The sequence below is a fragment of the Heptranchias perlo genome, chromosome 31 (assembly GCF_035084215.1).
Source record: "Heptranchias perlo isolate sHepPer1 chromosome 31, sHepPer1.hap1, whole genome shotgun sequence".
NCBI lineage: Eukaryota > Metazoa > Chordata > Chondrichthyes > Hexanchiformes > Hexanchidae > Heptranchias > Heptranchias perlo.
This window is the reverse complement of record NC_090355.1, coordinates 20,105,109-20,127,492: the sequence shown is the minus strand read 5'-3', so window position 1 is coordinate 20,127,492 and position 22,384 is coordinate 20,105,109. Positions and strand designations below refer to the sequence as shown.

The window sequence follows — 22,384 nt, the reverse complement described above, 5'->3', positions numbered from 1 at the left end:
AAACTTAGAAGTACACATAATTCCTAGCCAACTTTATTTAATGGTTCAGATTTTGATTTCATTCCCTTGTTCAGTCCACAAAACTGTACAGTTACACAAAAAGGGCATCGAAGTTAACTCTGCAAAGGTTCTCCGCAGCTTGTAAACTTTTTTTTTTCCAGAACATTGACTTGCCTCAGTTTTCAGTACAGATCCATAGTGCTGTTAGTCAGTTGTACAAAGCATCTAATAAAAATACAGTTATAATTAAACTAAGAATTTTCTCTTCTCCATAGGAATCATGTAAAAGAGTTCTCAGAAAAGGTTTGTGAGAGTAGTTTGTGTAGGGCTTCGGGATTCGTGGGCCTCGAGGCTACCAGGCACAGACGTCAAAACTGACGTCACGGTTGGCATAGTAGGGTTAGTCAAGTCAGTTAAAGTAGTAGAAGTGCTTGAAGGACTAAGAGAGGCGTTGGAAATTTCTGATGCTGGGCCAGATGGTGTTGCCGCTTGAAGTGCTGTGCCATCAGATGCTTTATCAACCCCTGCATTTTCCTGCCGTAAAAGATTCCTTCTGAATTTTGCTCTTGCATTTTGGAACCAAACCTGCAAACCAATTTGATGTAATATTGTACCAGTTTTGAACCCATATAGAGAGTTTAAAGTAAGTAAAACGATCGCAACAGAAAATATATTGTACCTGTCACATATCATAAAGATGCTATCCTTCTGAAGATTCGAATCAGCTATGTTAAAACTTTGAAATACTGTCACCCTTTTATTATACTTCGAATTAGTTTCTCGTATTATTTTTTACAAGGAGAGCAAATTAAGGGACATTCTCAAAATGCATTCATTCGATTTTGTAAAGGAGAACAACAAAAAGCTAGATTCTGTAAAGAGGAGTTTTTCTTTCTACAGAAAACTGTTTAAAGGAATTGGACAATTACAGGGGTCACTCAGTGATTGCAAAGTGCACCAAGAAAATTCAAACCATTTTTTTAAAAAGAGAAACAAAAGCAACACTATATATTACTGTGACACACTTACTTGAGGAAGCTGTGTCCCTTTAAGCTGATTACCTTTGATATAAATCAAAGTGTTACAAAATTAAATCAAAATGCCTCAGCCTTCTCTATGGTTTGAGTCTCACAGCTATGGGGACCAACTTTCTACAAACTTAATGTATCAAACTCTTCAGTATTATCACTAACCACTTTACTTACCAATAGAACCTTAGGTTCTACAGCAATGCAAAGTGTATATCGAAGCTTCCATCTCATAGAGTTTTCATTTTATTTTTCATTTAGTTTGTACAGACCTAATGGTTAATTTCTGTTTAAACAGTATTACTTAGATAAAAGCCAAAGGAAAGTATTTAGGATAACCCCAGAATGACGGCTGGTACAGCTCTTATCTCCTTCCATTCCTATTAAACAGGCCTTCACAAAAAGTTATTTTTCAATCCTCACCAGAACATCTAAATGATAAGTATACTTATTATCTCCTAAGATGTTTTAAAAGTTATCTGTTTGCCATAGAAGTTGTTCTGTACAGTCCAGTGACAAATGATAACAACAACCTCTCACAAGTCTCTGTCCTAAGTGAAATGTGAGACCTGTTGTTCTTTTCAATCTTTGAATAAGTGCAATGACCACAGCACTTAACAGTTACCAGAAGCCTGGCTCTGTAAAATATCACTTCATTCTAAGTGTGGAAGGCACATATGAATTATATATTTGTGGCTTATACCAAATTGATTTGGTACATGACATACACAGCCTTATAAATTTATATTAAAATTTGAAGAGTTGGGCTCCAGAGCATTGTTAATGCAGAATATTTTTGTTTCAAGAATATTTCTCAAGGTAAAAAATGTTAAATCTATATGTTACAGCATCTCCTTATATTTGTGAACTGAAGGCATTTTGGAAATAGATGTCCAACAGTTCCATCTACAGTGCACTTTGCAAGCAGAAAAGGGTAACAGGGATACAATCAATCCTGCCGCATTGGTACAAGAACCACTGAACAACCCCTTTAACAGGCAACTCCCTAAATAAGTACCATTTTACTTTTCATAGCAATTGATCAGTGCTCTGTGTAATTATTATGATACGGATTAATTTAAACTTCACAACACACACGCACATACAAAACATCGCTAAGCATGCAAGTCACACAAAGGATATTAAATTCTGTGATTTTCAGGCAACCCATTTCGAATCAAGAAAAAAATTGTGTGTGTGTATAGGACTTCGCATATTAAAACAATTCTTGAAGGTGTGCTTGGTATTAAAGTAATACTTCAGTGTTTAATGGTCGGAAACTTATTAATGAGTTTAAAGACCTCTGACGCTGTTGTTACAGTTGTGACAGCAACATATCAGGTGCCAGTGAGGTGCTATAAATAACATTGCCTCATAGTCATCTACAGGGTTATACCTGCCTTTAGCAGTGGGGCTCTTGTTTCTCCCGACATTGGGAGAAACACAGCATAAACTTCTATACACATCAATCCTACACTGGGACAATTATCTCCTGTTTTAGGGGAAACGGATCACTGAGTGAGCAGATCCATTTCACTCAGCCAGTAAAAGAACCATTGATATTCCAAGCTGCATGATCCCATCGTTCTGGCTCATTCAATGTAATGTTATATTTTAAAATGTAAATGCAAAGGTGTTTTATCGACAATGATCAGGAATGTCTAAAAGTGTCTGTTTAAGACTTATCCTTTTCTGATCTTTTACTATGTGACAAAATCAAGAGTGATCAAGAAAGAGAGTCTGTTTTATTATAGGCACTGGGTTTAGTTTTTAATAAGAAAAACATACTTCCCAGAGATCATCTTTTTAGCACAGTTCTTTTGTTCAAGGGTAGTTAAAACTACAGCAATTTAAAACTAGCTCCCAGGGAGAGACTGCTCACAACCAAAACTAGCTTGTACTGATTAAACAGATAGACACAGTATGGGAAAGAACAATTAGGTGAACAGCAGCCAGTAACCAGGTCATAATAGCAGAAGCGATTGTAAAAATAGAAAAAAGAAACAAAGCTTGCCTTATATAGTGCTAAATACAAACAGCCAAGGCTGTAGTATAATGCACCAGCACGTCAATAAATTGGACGAGGACTTAGGCACACTTTGTTGATTTATACCTTGAATTCCACCCGAATAAAGTCTAACTATGTTTCTTTTATTTAAAGGAACTGTCCCTATGCAATTTGGGTCTAAAGTTAAGCTTTAATAATAAAATATATGGTTCCAATGTTCTAAGTTTCTATTCTATGCATTTTCCACTTATAACTGATCTTTTAATATTTCACAGGTAAGAGAATAATTTACGATTGGCTTTTTGCTGTACTCGAATATATTATGATGTTCGCCAGTCTCCATGTCAAGTGGAAGTGGCATAAGCTCTTGTATAATCCTCCGACTTCCCTTCCCTGTATGATTGATTGTCCTGTACTTGCACCAGTCACTGGAATATTCCAAGGCAAGACTGGCAGCAGTCTGAGTGCCTCAAAGGGTCAACTCGAAGGAGCTGCAGAGAATAGAGAAGGTCCATACACAGGCTTTCAAAGAAAGGGTTTTTTACTTTGGATAGCTGCCAGGAGTTGGAACCCTGGATGGTAATTTCCAATCTCTAATCCAGGAATGCTGACGCCTGTTGTCGTGTCCCCTCTCCACCTCCACCCCGCCAGTCCCAGTCCCGTTTCTGTTCCCGTCCCCATCCACGTCCCAGGTATATGGCAAAACAAGGGACTGAATCTGGGACTTTCCTACCTGGTCCATTTGGTCGACTGATTTTATTTCCCCTGGAATCCTCAAAAGGCTAAAACAAAACTGTGTTTGACCACACCACCACCCACAATCCTTTCACCTCCCCCTTTCCTATTTACAGACCTGCAGTTTTGTGGGAGATCCCACGTCAAACACCAGCACTGTGCTTTTACATGCATTTTATACAGCACAGAGGGAGGTACAGGCCAGAGGCCAGGAAGTCATGACAGGAGCTTGACCAAAGTCATTATTGTATCATAAGAGCAACCCTACTCTATAGTGCATTAAAACCATCCCCATCCCACCTCCACTCTGAAATCATGGACTTGTTGCAGCTCCCAAAAATGTATCAAATTAAAATACACATTAGACAAGTGAGAAACTTAAGAAAAGATTATTGAACAGTATGGCTCCTTTAAAATGTTATAGCTTTTACATTAAATGGAATTTTTTTTCTGTTTCAACTTTCCACCCTTAGCCCTGATCTTCCAAGAGCAGCAACTCTTGTTGAAGTAAGATGCCACAGGCAGTGATTGCCATTCTTAATGGATGAGCCTAAACAGTGAGTCTTTGCATGCTATTTGACCATGGGGGACTTCACAGCTGCAATCCACCTGTTCCGCATCCAACAGCAGTTGCTGCATACCAATTGGGAATGGAAACTCTGGCTGATTTTTCCACTTCCTGGTGCAGGGGCCAACAAGGCCAAATGCAGCACTCTTATTGCCCTCACTGCTAAAACAGCACAGATTGCGAATCAAATCTGAGCCCTTCCCGATCTGTATGACTCAATCCCGCACCATGCAGTGCATTTGCTCGCAGAGTCTTTAGGATGGTGGGAGGAACCAAACAGAATTGTTGTAGAATATTTTTGAGGAGCTTATTACAATGAGTTCTCCAACGTGCAAAAAAATAATTATTGTTCCCTCTAGCAAAGGATTCGAATATCAAGTTTAAAAATTAAGAAGTTAGGAGTAAGAAGGGAAGCCAGGCAGAACTTTTTCACTGCAAGGGTATTAGACTTGTGGAATAGGTTACACGGGCCGGCCACTGAAGTGGGCTGTAAAAATAGATCTAAAGGACAATTTAATGTACCTCTGCATAGAGATGTGGTTGAGAGATATGCTGACATTGGATCAAATAACCGTTTTCTGCTCCTAAAAACTGTTACGTATGTGAGGTCATGCCAGCTTTAAATATAAATGTAATTATTATTCTAAAAACCAGTGAAATTGGGAGAATCAAAAAAGGACAGATTGCCTGAGAAACAGAATTTGAACAGTAACTCAATAGAGGTCTCTTACCTGCAGAACTCGCTTTGTAAGCCCTGTCTTCTGTGCTAGCTGTTTCAGGTCCTTGGCATCAGGATTGTGGTTAATGGCAAAATAAGACTTCATGGTCCTCAGCTGGTGATGTTTGAAAGAGGTGCGCATGCGCTTTGTCTTCTGAGTGGGAGGATACTGCTGCTCTCTGTCCATGTGGTCACCATCATTTTCATTACAACTTAACGCTACAAAATATTATGAAGATATACTGTAAATTTAAGAAGAAATTTTGAATAAATGTGATTACTGTCTAAAAATATATTCCACTGCTAATTTAATAAAAACTTTGTTCTTTGCATCATTTACTCATTTAAAGTCCCACTGTTTTTATTAAAATGCATTTGGTTTGTGATTAATTTTGACTTTGGCCAATTGTCTGATTTATCAAGTGTTGCACTGAACAGAATTCAATGAGAATGTTTCTGAAATGGAAAGAATGGACTGGTTTAGAATTTGTTGCGTGAAATTAAAAACAAATAATTACGTAAAAGGTCATTATTCATTGCATCACAATGATTTTGGCTGTCTAATTTTCCTTCCCTCCTCTCAGGCCTGGGTATGTTTCCACACTAGCTACCCTCTAGCACCTCACCCAGGTGCTTCGTACTTCAGCCTAGACACTGAGAGAAGACATTGGATTTGTGCCCAAAACGGGTGTGCTAGTCTGTGCTGGCCTGAGGCCCGAGCCAAATTTGGCATCGGGCCTCATTTGAATGAAACTGGCAAAGTGCGAGCACCAATTGGGCATCCCCATGCAGCTTGCCGGTTGGGGCCTGACATACTTTGGCAGGCTCCGACACCGAGCCAGTCTGCGGGTAGATCCGGGGAAGAGGGTGGGAGAGGTGCAAAGCAAAGTGGAAGAGGGGTGAGCCTGGGCCGACAGCAGCCCGCAGGATATTTGTGGAACCAGGAGCAGCGCTCCTGCTCCTTCTAGCTCCACAAAAATGTAACTTTTGAAATGTTTTGCAGCCATTTCTTGAATGATCTTGAGTGTTCCCTTTCAGGATCGCTGGTTAGGCCACTTAAGACCTGGTACAACTAGGCGGAGCTTACACGGCACGAGCTCCGCCCATTTTTAAACCAGAATTTTGCATCGGGGTCCTACAACCGGCGTTACCTGATTTACATATGCAAGACACCTAATGCCTATTTCAGGCGAGCGTCCTGGACACCTAAAAGGGAGAGTGGGCGTGGGAAATTGTCACCCAACATTTGCAGGTCCACCGACCATTTTAAGCCCGAAAAACAAGTGAAGAAAAGTTGAATTTCTCCCCGAGTGTCAGTAGGTCATTAAACCTCAAGGAGCATAACAACTGTTCTCACCCATCATGTTGGTTTGCTAATTTAACACTGTGTTCGAACAGTAAAATTACAACACATCACACAGGTTAACCATCCTGGTCTTATCCCCTTAAAGATCAGATAAGAATAAAATTAATTAATTTGTTATTTTAAAAGTTATTTTCTAAGTATTATACATATTGTGTTTCAATCTGCTGCATCTTTTATTCTTTTTGCAAGTTAGAACTTGATCTGAACATTGTATGTGGATCAGCCGTGATCTCACTGAATGGCGGAACAGGCTCGAGGGGCTAAAAGGCCTACTCCTGTTTCTATTGACCCAACAAACTACAGACAAGAATCATTGTTGCTTTTTTGGTGGTCGTAACATTGAACTATGACTACTTTTAAGTTCCTCCAAAGATGTAAGCCACAATTCACCTTTTCAACCTTAGAATAAAGCAAAAAGGTATAATTTATAAAATGTTAAAAGTACAAGAAACATTGATTTTGATCTCTACATTTATCTTAAACCCTACCAAACACAAAATCCATATTACCTTAAAAGTTATATGCTTCCCCCAGTCCCACCCCCCCCCCCAAAAAAAAAGCCAGGGCCTTCTTTTGCAAATAGCACATTGCAACAAGTTGCTAACAACAGCCCATATTTCCATAAACTTATTAACAGAGTTATGCATCTTCAGGAGCTCCACTATAGTATTTCTGTTGAATCAAGTCCAAAAATATTAAAGAATAAAAGTATTTTACTTTATTTGGGAGACGCACATTAATAATGGCATTCAGCCCAGCTGTCCATTGTAACACCTAATGTGATAGCCTCAATTAAAGGAGGACTGTCTTCACCAAAATATTATTGGACAAACCTTTTGTTTGGGGAGAAAGAAGAGCCAGAATAACCCTGCATCATTTTCATTACAACAAGATGAGGTGTTTCAACAGATTTTACATCACTGAATTGTACGTTTGTTTAGAAACAAAACATAAAAAGCTTGCTAATTTTGTCATGGAGTGGCTTCCCCTTTAATATTGTCACAGAGATCTGTGAAGATAAAGAGATCATTTCAAAATGCTATTGAAAATGATAATTATAATTCATTACAACTTATTATGAATTACAAAGTCTCCGTAGGAGCAAGCCTTTGGCTCAGTGGTAGCATTTTCACCTCTCAGTCATAATGTGCTGGGTTTGAACCCTGCTCCAGCTTGTCCTGGCGAGTAGACACCGGAGATCTGGCTCTGAATTCTGGGTTGACATCCAGCAGGAAATGTGTCCGGTGGATGTAGGTGCCCCCCCACTCATCGTACGGGTTGTGGGAGGCCATAAAACTCCCCTGCCGTATGGGACTAACCACCCTATTGGCTGGTATAAATTTACAGCCGTAAGGGAGCATCCATACCATGGCCTATCAGGCTGTAAATCAGCCTGAAAGTCCTTCCACTACTTCACACTATTCTCCAAGGAAGGAGTGTGAAGATATAAAAACAACAACAAAGCCTCCAATATTTCCATCAATTTTGATTATTTCTTGTTCAACTTCTAACATTTTTGCAGATTCCAATTTTTTAAAGGCTGTTGATATTTTGACATTGAAAGCTTTCACTAATCTACATCTCAGGTATTACAAGATCTTATCGAGCGTACGAGGAACCAAGACAAATAAGAACACAACGCTTTATGTTCTTTCACTTTATTCTATTACAGATGATGCAAATGTAAACAAATAATAATTCATAAATAAAAATTCATAGACTGGGAATCTAAATTTTCTTTTAAATTATAATTATAATATTGCATAAGACCACTTGCTACAGTTTCCAGATGTCAAAACTTAAACTGATGACAATATTGACATTATTTTCTAAGCAATGACTGACGGCAATAAATTAAGGGAGTACAGAGATAAATTCTGTCTGAAGTCTGTCGTTTAAATTAGCTAAATGGAAGACCTGACAACTTCACACAAATACATAAATATATGTAAGATTGCTAATAAATTGTAATAAAATCAGAAACTTTTTTAAACGCACAGGTCAACAATATTTTGCTGTACCTAGTTCTTCAGGAACTTGAACTAGATAAATAGGTAACAGTGACACAATAAATATCAGACAGTGGGAATGAAAAGAACTATTCATAAAAACAGGTTTTTTTCAGATACCCCAACACCATTGTCCACCTCTCCCCAGCTAAGGGAGAAAGTAGGCCATCTGCCCCCAAGATTTTGCAAATGTCACTCTAGTACAAGAGAGCACCTGAGGATGACTTGCCATTCAATTTTCCCTGCTCTTCCCCCCCCCTCCCTGCAGTATTGTCTCTGTTCAATATCTCCTCCCAATGTCATACCTGATTAGAAAGGTGCCACATTCCATCACTACCATACAGCACCATGAAGCAGCACAGCAATGTGCCCCCCTTAGATTTGTATCTTTAGTTGTACATTTTGCTAAAACATGTTTGCTTTCTTATTATAATATCACCAAGTCTTGATAGAAATTCCATAACAAAATTAAGACTTTCTGTTGTGTTAACAACAAACCTCTGTAATGAATAAAAAGTATTTGACTCATGTGAAGATTGCCATATTTAATATCTGTACATTAGCATTAAAAGATAATACTTATCAATACTTCAAAAAAAATCAAAATAGTCTTAGTAATCTGGCACCCTTAATGGATTTCAGCTCTTACCCTATTTCTTTTGGCTTAAATGTTCGGCTAAGGCTGCAATCTGTAATCTTTTAGTTCTCAGTGACATTTACTTTTGAAGGCTTAGACCTTCAAATTGCAGCCTCCATGAAGACTTTCTTTGCAGCAGAATTTGAATGCCTTCTAATTCTGTGAAGACAGCGATATATTTTAGGAAATATTGTGCTGTTTTAACCATTTCACAAATTTCCAAATTTAAGCCCGCTATGCAACATATTTTTTAACCACTGTCTCAAAGCCTTCTTTCAATTCCCATGCAACATAGTATTTATTAAGATTTGTATCATAAAAATACTAAGATCGACGTAATACAAGGTAGGGAGTTAATTGTTCAAGATGCTAAATACTTGTCCCGTATTGTTAAATATTATTAGAACAGAGGAGATTATGGAATGATTTGATAGAGGTGTCTAAAGTTTGAAGGGATAGGACAGGATAGATAGAAACAGACTGTTTTCAGTGATTGAGAGGTCTAGAGCAGGGAGACATCAATATAAGATTAAATAAATGTAAGAGATTTAGGACAGAGAGCAGGAGAACTTTTCTACACAGAAGCTGTGGAATGCGCCGCCAGAGTTAGTGAATGAAACAGAGATCATGTCAACATTTAAGAAAAGACTAGATAAGTGGTTGAAGGAAAGAGTGATAAAGGGATGTGGGAACAAGGTGGGCACAATGGATTATGACTACTGCTCATGTGGAGGATGAACACCAATATGAACTAGTTGACCGATCGGCCTGTTTCCTTGTTGTGATTTCTATGTAAATTTGTACCAATTGCTACTAAACTTCTTGTACTTTATCATTTAAAATGAATAGAACTCAACAATAAAAATATGTCTTCATTAGATGCTACTGGGTTAAGTGAGTCCTTCCCATTTTGCAAGTTCAGGCTTACTCTGAAATCAGTGCAGATTTTCCTGACTGCAATGACTTTTGAAGTAAATGAAGAGCATTTCCTAAAGTTGTAAAGTCATCATATTTTCCCCCAGTGAATCTTTAGGAACTAAGGAAAGCAACCTATTGAAAAATGTCCTTCCTATTATGTTTTTGCGAGGCATTTAGTTTCAGCAAGTCATGGTTTGTATAGTCACAACACTGATCTCCTTGTGTTCCCGCCAATCAGAGCCAGAATCCAGAGGCAAGAAATGAAGGTCAATTGACTGAATACATAAGCCAGACCTTTCTGAAACTAACCTCTTTACAATATTGTGAATTTCTTTATAGCAAAAAGCACTAGTAACAATATCTTTCATAAGTCAGATTCCTGATTCTGAGGTATAACATGGAAAAAAAATAGCACAGTGATTACTGTGGCTGTTTCTGAGGGTATATTACCCTGTAGTGAATACCCTTTTATCCATGTTCTCCTCTAGCAAGTTCACCTCCAGGCAACATGCCTTGCCAGCCAAGATGGACAGCCTGCTTGCAGGCTGCCGCCACCAGTCTTGCTCCAGTGGTCATGTGAGAGCCATGGTGGCGCTGCTTCCAATTTATTGTCCTCGTGCAGTGCAACTGAGATCAGCAACTCAGCCGAGTGAGAGCTCAAACTGCACCCCTCCTCTCTGTGGGAATGCTCACTGCTGTTTCTACATCCAGTGCTGTTCTGTCAACCTGGAGCACTGCAACTTTAAGAAAGTGACTGTGACTCAACAAAAGTGGTGTACATATTACATAATTCATAATTGCTGACATTCATTTCTGTGTCACGTTCAATGGCAAGCAATGACATGATTCAAGAAGATTATATCGTTGGGCAAAGCAAGGAGACACAAACATATCCTAAGGATGGGCTGCATTGTACTTGAGAAGACACAAAGTGGCACAAAATGTTCCAAAGGAAAAGTGATGCACTTACATTTGCTATTCACGGTATAATTACCCTATTTATAATTGTAGAACAACTAATAAAATTTAATAGTAGCAGTATGTTATTTCAAAAATGAAAATATTACTGTAATCAATTGTTTTCACACTTCAACAGCATTATTTTTTCTTAAATTATATTTTTATGGGTTAGCTAACGTAAGAGAGGTCTGTGCTCTGAAAAAATGCCGAGATGGTCAAAAGCTTAAAATGTTCTAGCATCTGATGTTACTGCTTACAGCTATTCATAAAGCCACAAAATGTGGCGTTCCTTTTTATATGAATTTCCCAATATTCAAAATGTTTTCAGGTAAGTCTAGCTCCAAGCACAGCCACAAATAATCTGCTCTGATTGAGAATCCCAGGAAAGGAGACAGCAGGAGAAACATGATTTTTTACAATTTATATTAATTTTTATGTTGTAATCCAGATTATAATGAAAGGATGACGTTATAACATAACTGATCACGTCACTGCACAAAGGCTTGTTTAGAAACTTCTTGCAACTTCACCAAACAGCATCCAGAGTCTTTTTAATCAGGGACGACAAATGCAAACAGCTTTCTTATGACTCATCAAGTCTTCATTTTTAAGACTGAAAAATGCCAGAGGTTTTTTTTGGAAAAAGTAAAATGGAAGCAAATTTTGAAAATGTTTTTTTGTTACTGAATCCCAGTCTGCTGTCTGACCAACTCCCTGACTAATGCAAGGCTGACAGCAGTAGTACTAGAAAAGCCTCAAGGGGGAGACAGTGTTCCAGAGTCGGTGCCCTGCTTCATATTCTTGCCCTGCTTTAACTAACTTTTCATTAGGAACATTAATTGGGGGGGGGGGGGGAATTAAAGTCTCCATTGCAATTGTGAGATATCGGCAAAATAAAAACACATTAAAGTCCCTTTGTACAGTTAAGAAAAGATCAGTATCAGATTCTCATGGCCCCACTTTGAGTAATTGCTCTGCATTTGATGTGCCTCAGTATAAAACTAGTTGCTGTTCAATTATCGATCGAGCATTTAAAAATTAACCACGGTTCACCACATAATGATCTTGCAATTTACAGCCTGCTGTTAAAAAGCAAGTGGAGGTGTTTGGACCGCTGTGATCTAGGGGTTTCCTTTCAATTAGAAAAGTTCAAAGGGTTAAGAGCTCCCGAACTCGACTAACAAAGCTGAATTATGGGAATCTGGTTACACTAATCCATGGTTTTACTTTTGTATTATTGACTACATCATACTAACAGCCATAATACAATTACATTTCCAAACTGATAGAAAATACTAGGATATTTATTAGTTTTAAGGCTGTACATGAAACAATACTCTGTTTAGCTGTTTTACTGCTACTGCATTTCCTTTCGAGCAACTGGCAGAGAATCTGGCAAACCCAATTTGCTAAACTTTGTAATCTCCCGGGGGTCGCCCGCACTGTTACATTAAATCTAAACACTGATATTTTTGCAAGTATTATTTAGATTCTTCGAAATTTAGGGTTGCGTTCGAAACTCATTTTGCAATGATCTGGCGCCGTAATGTTATAACGGTTAAAAAGCAACGGGTTTTGTCACATGACGAAATTTTCGACATTTTGAGCCTGACATGATTTTCTGATCTAATCGAATATTGAAGAGAACGCAAGGGAATGCGTCCCATGATTGTGATGAAATTCGTTCGATGTCAAACAGAAATGTAAATCTAACAAATTAAAAATTGGGAACAAAATTAACTGTATTTTTTTAAAACTGGGTAACACGTTGTGATGTAACCAAATTCCGGGAATTTAATGTGGAAAAATATGCAACAGCAAGGACGAACATGATGTGGATAAATATTTAACAGACGCGAAAAAAAGTCCAAGAGAGGTGCACTTTTCTCTTTGCCCAAGATCTGTTCCTCCACTTCAGCTCAGTTTCCTTCAATTAAAATCAACTAACTGGAGTTACCTCTGTACTGGGGCATTGGGGAATAGATGTAAATAAATCACCGCCATAAAGTAACGAGAGAAATCCGAACAGAGTAGAAGGGCTTTAAACGCCTGTGGAAAGTAATACTAATGTCATCAACTACAACTGTTTAAGCCTTTTCGTCTTTTTCATTGGAATCACCAACCCAATTGTTTTGATACTCACACATTTAATGTTTCCAGCCAAGTCAAAAAAAATCTGTTTGGTAGATATTAAATATAACTAGTGTATGTCTATCAGAAATCAATCTAATCAACCTTGTTTTTCGTTATCCGTCCGAAATCTATGCTGAAAGAGCGTCTCTCCCTATGTTAAATCAAACAACTGTTTCTTTCTCTTGCAGAATTGTAATACCCCGTTTTATGTGTACCAACAAGGTGTTTAGTGATGGAAATATGTAATTATTAGGCAATAGGCTTTAATTAGCATAATTGAAGCCTGTTACTGGGAAGAAGTGAATTAGGTAATGAGTTAAGCATGAATATATTGACAAATTCACAGAAAACCGCTGCTTTCCGCCTTACGACCAGGAAAGACGTTTAGAAAAAAGGTTTAAAAAAATATGGATGGATAATTAAACACTGTGCAAAACAGTATTTAGTGGAAGATTATCGAGAACCACGAAGCTAATTTTAAATAGCATATTTACAAACCAATATATAGAGTGTCTCCGCTAAAGGCGAGTCTACAAATGCAAGTGTCAGAAACAGGCGTCTTTTTAAACTGGGGGTGGGGGGCTGATTTAGGGAGCTGGTAATTACTTGCTATGATTGGGGAGCTCGAAATTAGATGCAGTGATTTGGGGGAGGTCGTCATTACATATAGTGACGACGAGATCTGCTACATGCTTAGTTCATTTACTGCAAACTCACGGAGAGGTTGTAACGATTGTGTTATCGTTTTATCATTAGAAATTGTGTCTGGGTGGCGAATGCGGGGAACTGCATGGAAATATGAATAGCTGTAATATGTGTATTATGCAAATGTCTATCCATGATTTTCGCAACTTACAGTCTATTGGAAAAGTTATTAACTATGATTGTTATTTTTTTAGTAGTTCATGAAATAAGTGCATCTGCGTTCTGTGTAACAGTAATCTTTCCCCAATGATTCCTCTTTAAAGTGTTTAAATGTGCAGTAATAGTGCCAGGTTTTACTGGGTCTTGTATACTCGACACAAAATAATTATTTGATAAATAAGTGGTTATGGAATTTTTGAATAAATTAATTCTAATTCCTGAAAACAAATCTTAAGCAGTTGAGTCCAGATTTGCTACGGGTTGACGTTCTGGTGACGCTAACATATAGATAGAGGAGATCTTACCAGCTTCAAACGTTGCAACGGAGTTCTGACCAATCTGATGCTCTTTAGGAATTCGGGTTTTTTTCATTTGCTGGGAATCCGCCGAGGGATTTGCAGAGTTGTGTGTACAGGTGTTCAGTTCTGAACTAAAAGCTTGTTCCACAAGGTTTCACCCATTGATTTACTGACCCACAAACACTGTGGGCCTCCCGGAAAGCCGCCAGAAAATGCAATCTCCCCCCCCCCCCTCCCCCCCCCGCCGCCGACTGACGGGCAGAAAAAATAAAAGTATAAAAGAAGAACCTTGGCAAAAGAGGCTTTTGAAGTTCCGGCATCCATCTGAGCTGTTTTCCACTTGTCAGCCTCCATCTTCGTCTAAAATCTGCCAAGTCCTGCCAGACTCCCCCCACCACCACCACACACACTGAGTCCCAACCCTCTAAACACTAAAGCTTAATGTGGTAAAAGTCTCAAGTAAACTCCTGGAGTCTTTGAAGGAGAATTGGTGGTGTTTAGAGCAATGAAAGGTTCTGACGCAATTATTGCAGGGATTTCCATTAATTTGGACCGCATTCTGTACAGATTACAATGAGGATGCATTTGCAATTGTTATGTCCAAATAAAAACTGCATGTCATTTTTCATTTCCAGGCTTCAACGTGTGCATTTTAAAGCATTTGTTAAGTGTAATTCAGCACTAATTCCTGCAAACTCCAGGATGAAACCAGACCTGCAGATATTGCAGTTCGTAATACCACTAAAAGAAAACTGAACTGGAAACGTTCCATTCAGATCATTTTTAGAACCAAATACAAAATTTGAATAAAGTACTTAGGATTTACTGTCAGCAACCCCACTTTTCAAAGTTTCTAAGTAGCACTGTGCATTTCTAGAACATTTAATTGCTGGGGAAATGAATACGAAGGGGGCGAGAGTAGGAAGTTTTCCCATTGTAAAGCTCCTAAAAAGAGTCAATCAAAGGGTCAGCCTTTTCTGCTAGCCCGTCCTGTTCACCACTGGTTCCCAGGATTTAAGACATTACATGTAACCCTAAATAAAGATACACCAGCGCCGCCTACATCTTTGCCTTTCTTACCAAAATAACAAATATAAACCGCCTCAATGGAGTTTACATTTACTAAACCAAACACATCAACTATTCCGGTCGGATCCGAACTCCCTTCAATCTTGGAGATGCACTTTTTTGTACAAACCCCCTTTTTTCCAATTGATAATATCGCGCCATATCTTCAAATAACTTTTCTAATGCTCGTTCTGACACAATCGAGAGTCTGAGAATCAAAATAACACTTTGCTCGGGAGAGGGAAGCCGAGGGATTTTCTACGTGCAACATTTTCACAAGTTTCTGCCACTCGTGTTAAAATCATCAGATGATTGGATGGGGTGGGGGCTACGAAATCATGTTTACATTCCAGACCTCCTCAGAAATGTTTCTCAACCGCCCTTTTCACCACTGAATGAAAACACGGTAACTTTCCGCACGCACGGAGCTGGACTTGTTTTGCTTATTAAGAATCCCCCCCAAAAAAATAAACTCAGAACAATCCAAAACGAAATCACTTCGCCTATTGTTTAAATGCGAATGTGATGTGTGAAATCCAATCACTAAAATCAACAATTCATATCAACCTTTTCCAACAGTTTCTTTTCAGTCTGAAAGAGACTGAAGGGAACAGTAACAGGATGAGACATTGCAATCGCTACATCATCATACCTGAATAGCAATACTTTCAAATGAATCGGCTTCTTTACAAATAAGTTCACCTCGTTTTGTTTTTAACATAATTTTTGAAGTTGGTACTTTTTTTTTGGTGATGTGACACAAACAACTTGCATTCCCAAAGCGCTCTTCGCCTACAGGAAGACCTCGCAAAGCACAACATTAGCATGTTTGGTTTACGAGAGAGTTCCCAGCCTAAACTGGGAAAGTGTCTCTTTAAGAATAATGACGTGTATATAAATATCTCAGTAAACAAGATGTGAAAAGATGCTGCTGAGGGTGGAAAACCTAACAGAAAAAGACACAAGTGAGAGTTCTGTTCCAAAGCTTCCTTGGGATGACGCCAGCGGGTTCCAGATGGCAAAGAGACAGTGACCCTCTTGTTGGAATGGGATTTTACAATGGCCAAAGACACCATTCCCTATTTACATTTGCCATTACTTCTAAGCCAGGAACCGTCAGTCCAAACACTGCAGTTAGTGACTCGGTTATTAACCACTACTTTTATTAGCGGATACATCATAATTACCACAATGTGTTAGCGAATTAAAGCGACGTTGTGTCACAGCGAAAATTGATTGTTACTGTGCGGTATTCTACAAAAAGTTCTATCTCCAGAGTGTCATTGTAAATATGATAGTTTTGTTTTTAACTCGGCAGGCCAAAAATTAGACGCTGCATCATTACAAACACCAACTAGTTCTATCTTTAGGAGCCACCCATCCTTTCTAGTGTTAGTTGTGCTTGGTGGAAGTTTAGAAAGTCCTACCTGCGTTGTAAGCTGCTAGGTCGGCCCCGGGTCCTGGGCTCTTTCTCTTGCGGGGTCGTCCTTTCTGCACAGTGCCCATCCCGTTATAGAATGGCAGCCCCAGGGCAGCGCCACTCTTGGAGCCCACGTCCGTGTGATTGAAGTGAGCCTGGAATTCTCCCTGAATCAGAGTCTCGAAGTGAATCCTGCAGTACACCAGGCTGTCCTTCATGCCAAAGTGATCACCGGTTGCCAGCATTTTGTTGCAAGTTGTGCATGTGAAACAGTTCAAGTGATAGACCAAGTCTCTTGCTCTCATCACCATTTCTGATGCTGAGATCCCGAGGTGACATCTGGCGCACCTCTGCACGGAGAATCTCCTGCGGGAGGAAAAAAAGGGCAAATGTTACCGTTAAAACATTTTGGTACCTTTTGTCGAATCGGTTAAAGCCTTATATGCTTTTAGGGTCACTAAGAATGTTCGTCCGCCGTGTGTAACGAAATCATAAACAGGTTCCTTTTGAATACACTTAGGGTGCCGCTGTACACATCGACCAGAGCAATGATTGCCCCATAGGTTCCCTATTTAGTGAAGCCCAGCCCTAACAGGGTCGATTTTTGATCGCTGAAGACACTATCAGCGGTGGTGTGGAGTTTGCCAATTGTTATTTACATTTATAATAATATATCAACAGAATTAGCAGAGATCCGCCTGGTGTAGACGATTTCCAGAATATCTCACTGCGTTTTCTTTTCATTGTCCGTCTGAAATGTCATTTTAAAAATCGATACAATCGTGTTTGAGTTTGTAATTTCATCCTGATCTGTTGAAGTTCTGACTGTCCTAAAGTAGAATAGTCACTGTCAGTATTGTTGAAACCAGCTTTAGTGTGGCGCCCGAATAAGGACATGTCTGATTATGTCATTTCTTTTTATAAGCAGTTTTTAAATCCACGCAGAAAGACATTTAGTTCGTTTTGCAATCAGTTGTTCTTTCGATAATGAGTTGCACCTATTCTAGAGTTCAAAGTTGAAGCATTTGGTGGGGCCCACCGGGAAAATAACTTTTAGTTTAAAGTACAGATTCGGCTTATACCGCCTGACCCCTTTAAATGTACTGCAGTTCCACTTTCGTTAATTACTCAAATAGTAACGAAGCAAGATATTTCGGGTTTTTTTCAAAACAATTCAAAATTTAATCTATAAAAATGTACCTTCGGAAAACGCCGAGCTCTTTGAAATAACCCACACACTTTAACGTTTTCACCCTAAAGCTCATGATAATGTAATGGTATTGCTGTATTATCTTTCATTGCACTCATTGTATTTAGCTTGAAAATGGATATTATCTATGTGATTCCTAGCCATTTTCCATAAAATGTATAAAATGCGCATTTATTCTGTTTCATGTAACGTGTCAAACATCTTTGGCTAATTCCACTGTAAAAGAACATGCATGCTGAAATAAACATCGGTGTTTTAATTTGGCGAGTTGCTTTAAATTACGTGGCGTGGGCCTTTAATTAAAAGTTCATGCATAAAACATTACGCTCGGTGGAAAACCGCATCATTAAAAAATTAACTATTTAAATGAACTATGTAAATAAAAGAGTAGTCTGCAGAAATGTTACACGGGACAATCTGGCTGTTCCGTGTGAAATCTCGATTAAATGGTCCTGATCTATTAGATATGTTTATTACAAGTATCATCCTACATTAAGAGTTCACTTAATTCGCGCTGAATGTGGATTTTGTCAGTTAGGTGGCCATGTTTCCATATTCTCATCCATAGACTTACGTGTTTCACAACTTTCGAAAGATCTGGCTTCCCACTATTCGCTTATTTATACGTAAACACCTAATATTTCATTGCAATAAAAATACAGAAAACATATTTTTAAATACTGTAATGGGCAACAGCAACTTGTACTAAACTTCCCTCATGTATGATCCGCTCCCTGTTTAAAGGGCTTTATTTTCACTCCCTTCGTACCCATTATCAATAGCTGGAAAACCTACAACGTGAATCGTACGGGCACAAAAACAGCGCAGATCGCTCTACAGTCGCCACATGTTAAATTCAGACAATAGTTAACGAATATCTCAAGTTGATTTAATTCCATAAAACAGCCCAATACAATTAAACTGACTAACCGCAGATTTATTCCCGCTTTTAACTTGCTAAAATAGCTACACATCTTTCATTTTAGACCCAATGCATTAGAAATATATTCTGCGTTCTGCCAGGTCCTTCTGATAGACTTTTCCCTACTGGATGCTGTTCGATTATATTTAACTGCAGGAATCATTGTTGCTGGCGTTAAATTTTATTTAGCACAATTAGAACATAATTAAGCACAATTAGAATATTAAGGGAAGCCCCATTCTATTGTTTCTATTGTACTCTGCTTTCGGCGTGTTAAGTGCCAATGTTTTGATTTTTTTATATATACTAAGTGCCTCCAGTAGCTGGTTACAAGCTTCTTCGGCCTTGCATAAAACAATTTAATTGGGAGCTTGTATTAAGTATTCTGAGTCATTTTTTATCATAGATAGATAATCCTCTCACTTCGCTTTGACGGTACACTCCTGAGCATTGTAACAGGACTCTGCAGTAAATACATCTTAAACCTTGATATCTCATTGCATAAAACATTTAAAGAAAAGACCCCGCATAAATTATTCCAGCCCATTTCGTCATCTGAAAGAAATGCTCCCACTTTGCCTCGGCTTCAATAGGTAACAAATATGGTGTCAATTCTGAAGTACTTCTTGTAAAAAGTCTTTAATTCGCACACATGGGTTCAGATGAGAATGGCAGTAACGTTTAACGTTACTTGTAGGTTTATCAGTCCAAGTCAGACTATTCCACTTAATTATTTTAAAATTCTGTTATTCTGCCTTGTTTACTGCATGCAAAGTAATCGGCCTCTGTTTTGCTGCAGATTGTAGTTGACATTTTGATTGTGTTTTTAACATGTCTAGGTACCTGTAGTAATCCTCTTTGCAGTAGATGCTGCCATCCTTAGCGAAGCAGGTCAGTTCGGATTCCAGGGCCAGTTTACATTCACAGCACTTGAGGCAGCGCATGTGCCACTGTTTGTCCACAGCCAGCAGATAATAGCGGTCTGAGATCTTCCCCCCACAGCCTGCACACAGAGCCGGTCTCTCGCTACTAATGGACGGCATAGTCTGCAAAAACACCAGCAGGATATACCCCATCAGCACCCACTTTGCAACACACCAGATATAGGGTTACATCTCGTCAGTTAGGGAAAGAGCTAACACCATCCATTAAATCAACCACACAGCAGATAATTTTTCAAAGGGGTATAATGCATGGATTATGTTGCCTCTTTGGTGGAGTAAATTACACTGCAATTTTTTGTTTTTTGCAAATAATATAATATATACACCGTGTTAAAAAGTTTTAAGGGTATGTTCTAACGGAAGCTGTGCTGTTTTAAATCAAATTACTAGCAAACTAAATGACTAACATACGCAGTTCATCATAATTGCAAATAATCGTTTCATTTTCTCACTTTGCCGCATGGTAAAAATTACATTTTTATTACTTGTCCCGGTCCTTGATATACTATCAACTTCAAATTCTCACAAACGTTCAAATGAACAATTGCACAAGTAACTATCGTCTATCTGCTCCGTTATACACAAAGACTATTGCTTACATCCATCACTATAACTACAATTTAAAACATCTCATCAACACTGAAGTGCAGAATATTCCTGCTACCCAATTTCACTTTTTATGTAACGGACACGTTCAGTTTACATACATGAATCGCTGTTCCTTTCCCAAACTATTAATCATATTCTGTTGTAATAACTGTCACGTTTAAAGTCGCTGTTTTATGACATGTGCTCTATTTATGATATAGGCCTTTCCTGAGCTGTAGTCATCCTAAAGTTTAAGCAGTCTATTCAACGAGACTATTACGGACATGACGGCAGCGATTTGAAATAAACCTGTCTGAATTAAGTAAAATCAAATATGTGTATTCTAACAAATCCTGTGAAACGCCTTAAACTGCATTCGATCAATTTAGTTCTAAAACGTGTTTTGTTACACTTTTTTCAAACAGATTCAATTAATATATTTTATGAAATTGAATCAGACCATGTTTTTTTTTTCCTTTTACTGGAAAACCCGAAAATAAGCAAAATACATTCAGATAAAATAGCTTCTGTGACCGTGCTTTGATTTTCTTCAGTTATTTGTTGTTAACGTCTACGAAATCTGAGCGTACCCATTGGTTTTAATCACCGCTTCAATTTGAAAATAAAACTTCATCAAATTCAAGGGCAACACCGAATCGTGTTACCCTTGAATTTTCTTAAGTTTTTTTTTCGAGAGCAATTTTTAAAAATGTTGGGACCTGTTTATATTCCAAAACTGGTCGAATGTCGAGTTTTTAAGACTCGTTAGAATTCTCTAAAGTTACTACATCTTTATTTAAATCTGATTAATTTTAATCTCTAATTAATTCATACAAATCTGATAAATACTCCAGATAATATCGGTAAGACTTCAGCAATGACTGCTCGCTATTTAGTTTTAATGTATTTTGGTATCTTTGCAGTAAAATGCTCTCAATTATACGGATACTTAATAATATGAATAAAAATGCAGAACTTACTTCGTGAAGCGTAGATGCATAAACTGATTTTTTAAAATAACAATTGCCTAATCCCAGTGCAGTCCTCTATAGATTTTTTTTTAAGCTCTGTTGCCTACCGTTTCTCTCTCCCCCATGTCTATCCCCGAACTGATGGCTGGCTCGTTCTTGGATCGTCTTTCCATCTCCTCCATAACTCCCTGCATTTCACCCCCCGAGATTCCGTGGAAAAGCATCGCTGACTGACGGAAATTACACGTGTCTTGTTCAGGTTTCGAACCCAGAACTTCCATAAGACGCAGACCTAACCCATGCATTTAGCCACAGTGTTCTAAATATCCCCCTCAATGAAGAAAAGCGAGGTCAAACCACAGCTTCGTTCTTAAAAAGAATAAGAAAATAAAAATAATCACGTCACTTGGAACCGTTTTTTTTTTGCGGGGGGGGGGGGGGGCAAAACCGCTCTCTTTAAACAGCTCCCATCAAGATGTGTTGTCGCTAGTTGATCACATGAAAAAAAAATACAGGGTTTTTGCAATGTCTGATCTCGATGCAAAAAGCTGCAGACTTGAAGGCTTGTTGTTTTTAGTAAGTTACTCTTCTGCAAAGCAAAGCCTTGTGTGAGTAATTGGGGAGGAGGAGTTCGCTCTGCATTTAGTGTAATCCTTTAACGCCACTGACTTGCAAAGCTTTTTCTTTCTCTTTTTGATTGACAGCTCCGACCAGCGCCGACTCCGCGCCTTTTCAATCGGGACGCGTACGTCGCCGCCCCCCCCGCGTACCTATTGGCTGTCTCGACGTCACCTCCTTCCTATTATAGCAGCGCGTGCAGAGGGCTTTCACATTTAAAGGGAGACTGCTGAGGTTTCATGAGAGGAAAAAAACATTTTAAGAGTTCAACATTTTTACAGACTTAAAGGCGCAGTGCCGTAATTAGTTAGCCTCATTGTTATCCTTTAAATCAATCTCAAACAAACGCGTTCGGGTCATTGCAGTAATTACCCTGGGTAACTCGACTTCACTGGATAGC

The 22,384-nt window shown here is 38.6% G+C and overlaps 1 protein-coding gene across 1 annotated transcript; it reads right to left on the bottom strand.

The window, feature by feature from the left end:
- Window positions 1–20: 20 nt before the first annotated feature.
- LOC137300418 (LIM/homeobox protein Lhx2-like) lies at window positions 21–21,756 on the bottom strand. Its single transcript, XM_067969488.1, is given in 6 exon segments — window positions 21–341; window positions 343–585; window positions 5,071–5,276; window positions 16,739–17,097; window positions 19,707–19,909; window positions 21,474–21,756. Coding segments are annotated over 6 exon segments (1,272 nt in total). The 5' UTR covers window positions 21,672–21,756; the 3' UTR covers window positions 21–278.
- Between the last annotated feature and the right edge of the window lie 628 nt (window positions 21,757–22,384).